The following is a 4207-nucleotide window of genomic DNA, read 5'->3' as shown; positions in this document are numbered from 1 at the left end:
GAAGATTACCTTAAAGGAAATCCGCTATTGACGTACTCTCATAATATTCCAAAATCCACACCGTCCGGCAGCGCCTTCAGTGTGTGCCCCTCCCACACGTGTCAGGATCGGGGAGGTGGTGGTGGTCTGTCAGGGCTTGGCGGGCTGAGGCAGCTTCCAGGGACCTGAGTTCCCGGCTGAGATGGTGGAGCTTCTCTCGTGAATTACCTCATGGGGTGCCCCAAGGAGCCCCGAGGACATCCACCCTCCTCTCCCTTGCTCCCTCGCTCCCCCGTTCATCCACCCCATGGTCTTCAACTCTCTCTCTCCCACCTTCCCCTTCCCTGGGAGGGAGGGTCACTTTGCAGCCAGTCTCCTCCTAGACACCATCAGGGCTCGACAAGGACCCTGGAGCCTATGTCTCCGTCCACAATCCCTGAGCAATCTAACTGAAGGGTGTTTTTTTTTTTTTTTGAGTTGGAGTCTCACTCTTTTGCCCAGACTGGAGTGCAGTGGCCAGTCCCGGCCCCCGCAGCCTCGACCTGCTGGGCTCCGGCGATCCTTCCGCCTCAGCCTGCCGAGTAGCCGGAATTGCAGGCACGCACTACCACCGCCCGGCTGATTTTTTTATTTTATTGTAGAGATGAGGTCTCACTGCCCAGGCGGGTCTCGAACCCGCGGGCTCTGGCAATCCACTCACCTCAGCCTCCCAAAGGCGCAGGATTACAGGCTGAGCCACCGAGCCCGGCTTGAAGGGGTTTTCTGGAGCGCACCTACGGCTCCCCCCGAGTCAAGGGGGAGAAGTTGCTGGACATCCCCTATATTCCTTACCCTCCCCCCCGCCAGAGCCGGCAGTCTGTGCAGCACCTCTGTGAGGGTTGAAAAGAGCCAGCCCTCCCACAGGTACAGCCCCGAGCGTGAGGGCAGGCAGAGAGCAAAGTCTATGAAGAAGCCCCCTTGTCCAGGGAGAGCCTGGAGACCAGAAGGGGTGGATTCCAGCCGTCCCTCCGCCCAGGGGCTGTGTGCAGGCTATCACCTGCCACGGGCACCCACAGGCCTGGAGTGCCCCTTCAGCACCCCCTCAAAGGCAGGATGAGGGCACAGCACAGGGGTCCAGCCCTTTGGCAGCCCCTCTGCTGCAAAGGGAGAGAGACAGGGAGGCCAGGACATGCATGGGGAGCACCGGGAGCGCCAGCCCAAGTCACACTCACCCTGTGCTGTTGTAGAGATGATGGATGCCCAGAGCGGGAAAGCCAGCAGCAGTTTCCAGATGACCAGCATCTCCCAGGGAGTGGGCCCCTGGCTGCACTGTCTTTCCTCGTCAGAGGGACCAAAAAATGAGAGCTTCCCAGGGAGGCGTCAGCTATAAAAAAGGCCCTGGAGACCTCTGCCTTGAGGAAGGACAGCGCCAGACCCAGGCTGGGGGCGAGGTGATGGTGTTATAAGGGTATGGCACGGGGTGACCACAGGGAGTTGGACAAAGGACACCCTGCTAACCTCCCTCCCTTCTAACTCCTAGAGCACTGACTGCCCTGAGCCAGGGTCTCTCCAGCGGAAGACAGAGCCATGGGCGGGGCGGAGAAGAGGGAGGGACAGGAGGCCGCAGGTGTAAGCGCACACCGGGTGCCAAGGGGTGGAGACCAAGAAAGACCAGGGAGAGGATGACCACGCAGGGACAAGTTCCGAACCCAGGAAGGGCAGCCAGCAGCAGGCCAGGCCAAGTGAGGGACCCCCTCACTCCTACCCCAGAGAAGCCCCTCTTTCTTTCAGCCTTCCTTCCCCATCACCCAGCTCAAGAGGGCTCCTCCCCGATCTCCTGGGCTTTCCCGGTGCCCTCAACTGCTAGCCCTTCTCCTGGGTGGGGTGCCCATTCACACCTGAGACTTTATGGTCCTCGTCTCCACCCATGGCCAAAGACAAAGGTGAGGGAAGGCCACAGCCAGTCCTGCCCAGGGCAAAGGTTGCAGGGGCCTCTCCCAAGCCCCCACCCAAACAGCCAAGGGGTCAAGTTATTTCTAGCCACCCTCACTCAGGCTAGGCCTGACTGCCGCAACAGAAAGGAACAAGAGGGCCCTGCCCCAGCAGGTGGATGTTGCAGGAGGGTCCAGGCCCAGCTGAATGTGTTTGCAGTCGGGGATGGGGCCTCATGGTCTCCGGGAGGCTCAGCTTTGACCATCCTGGCAAAAGGCAGTTGGGCCAGGGAGCTCCAGCCTGGGCCAGCCACCTCCCTGACCTAGCACTGGGGATGTTAACTCCTCTCAAAGTCCCAGCCCTAAGCTCCCAATGTCAAGGACAGGAAGGGTACAGACGACAGAACCCAAGGATCCCCTACTCCCACCCACTATCTAACAAGATGGGACCACTCCCCAGTCTGTGTTCTCTACAAGGACAGCTGTGGTCCCCGGGGGCTCCCCACAGAGGTCCCTCCTCCTCCCTGTGAGAAATGGGTGCTCCCTGGACCCTCCTATAATACCCCCTAGTCTCCACCCAAGTGGAGTCCACCAGGGAGAGAAAAGGAGAGACACAGAGCACCTTCTTTGACAATAAACGCTATATTACGCTGACATTGCAGACTGGCTGATGTCCTGTCCCCAGAGCAGATCTTCCTGGTAAAGGAGGTTGAGGGGTGCTCAGAAGTAACTGCCGGGACGGGGGTGACGCCAGGAAGGGAAGGACGAGGATGGGTGGGAAAACGCAGCGGTGAGGCAGGAGGGGAGGAAAGGTTAGGGGAACGAGGAGGAGGGGGACGGGGGGGGGCTTTTCCACCTCAGGGCCCCACCTCCCCTCATCCTCGGGGACCTGGGGAAACTCAGGCCTTGCTCCCACCCACAGGGATCCATGGCCCTAGAGGATAAGGAGGAGGGGCGGAGTCTCAGAACGGGAGATCAGGTGGCAAGGCAGGGGGCGACACCAGCGGGGCGGTCCTAAGACACAGAGAGTATCTGTACCTTGCTAAGGACAGGGGCGTGGGGGGACGAGGGAGGGTTTAGGACTGGGGCACTGGGATGAGGGGGGCAAGGCTTCAAGGCGGAGGGTACCAGGATGGGGAAAGGGAGCAGACAGACACGGAGAGATGGCGGGTCGGGGGCTGGGGGGAGGTCTGATTAGGGACGGGCTCTGGAGGGGAGATATAAGGCGAGGACAGGAGAAGGGTCGGGCTGTGGGCTGGCTCCAGGTTCAGGGTGAGGAATAGATAGCAGGGATTGGAACAGGAAAATAGGGAACTAGGCCTGGGACCCGGTGAAAGACATGAGGACTGGGGGATGGGAGAGAGGCAGGCGGGTGGACTGGAGCAGAGAAGGGGCCAAGCACGTGTGGTTTTCACAATAACTGATGATGTATCATGAAGAGGATGCTGGACCCATTTTACAGGGGGAGGAAACTGAGGCTTTGCAGTAATGAGCCTGGGTGGAAACTGAGTCTCCAGATGGGTTTCAGTCAGGACGGGAGGAGGAGGGGATTCAGGGGAACAGTCTCATCTTGCCCAGGGCCATCAGGAAGCTGGGCTGCACAAGTCCCTGGCCGTTTCGTGAAAAGGTCGCGGTGCCGAGAGGGTCCTGTGCTGGCAGGTGGAAGGGGTGGTGAACGGGGCCCACGCGGCTCACAGGGAGGATGAGGTCACCTCAGGTCTCTTGATGTGCACCTGCCACAGAGTCCGCGGTGAGGGGGTGGGCACAGGAGCCACCTGCCTCCTGAACCCAGCCCGGGCCCCTGCCGCCAAGGGAGGGGGGAGGCGGTCTGGAGTAGCCGCCGGGAGAGTTCCTAGCCTCCGCCTTTGCCCCTCACCTTCAGGCTGGTGTCCACGTTCTCCAGGGCCACACAGAAGTTTTCCTTCTTGACTAGAGAGAGGAAGGGAAAAGGAAGGGGGGGAGAGGGAGGGGAAGGGAGGAGAGGGAAGGGGTAAGAAGCGGGCAGGGGAAGGGAGGACGGGGGTGGGGGAGAGAAGAGGTGAGCACGCCTGGGCCTCGAGCTTGGGGCCGGCGCCTACCCTGCCGGGATGGCCTTCGTCGGGAGGGGCACGGGGCACGGGGGACACAAGCTCCCTGGCACAAGGCACACGTCTGTCCTCGCAGTGGCGCGCGGGAAGCCCCTGCCCACTTCCCCAGAGGGCAGGACCCACCGACTGCGTCGTCCTCGAAGCCCAGGTTGGAAAAAGTCCCCACGGTCTCCTCATCCCACATCGCGAACCATTTCCTGTTCTCGTCCGAGGACCTAGGCGGGGCGCCGC

The 4207-nt window shown here is 61.2% G+C and overlaps 1 protein-coding gene across 1 annotated transcript in view; it reads right to left on the bottom strand.

The window, feature by feature from the left end:
* Positions 1-3580: 3580 nt before the first annotated feature.
* LOC103261370 (mucin-3B-like) overlaps positions 3581-4207 on the bottom strand; it is a gene marked incomplete at its 5' end in the record, with an annotated part of 6592 nt that continues 5965 nt past the window's right edge. The window contains 3 exons of the mRNA XM_008059007.2: positions 3581-3622; positions 3766-3818; positions 4100-4191. Of these exons, the coding sequence (XP_008057198.2) occupies positions 3581-3622; positions 3766-3818; positions 4100-4191 (187 nt within the window). The remainder of the gene's footprint in view (positions 3623-3765; positions 3819-4099; positions 4192-4207) is intronic.

This window comes from Carlito syrichta, unplaced genomic scaffold, assembly GCF_000164805.1.
Source record: "Carlito syrichta isolate Samal-C Ts95f unplaced genomic scaffold, Tarsius_syrichta-2.0.1 Scaffold90633, whole genome shotgun sequence".
NCBI lineage: Eukaryota > Metazoa > Chordata > Mammalia > Primates > Tarsiidae > Carlito > Carlito syrichta.
This window is presented reverse-complemented; position numbering and strand designations above follow the sequence as displayed.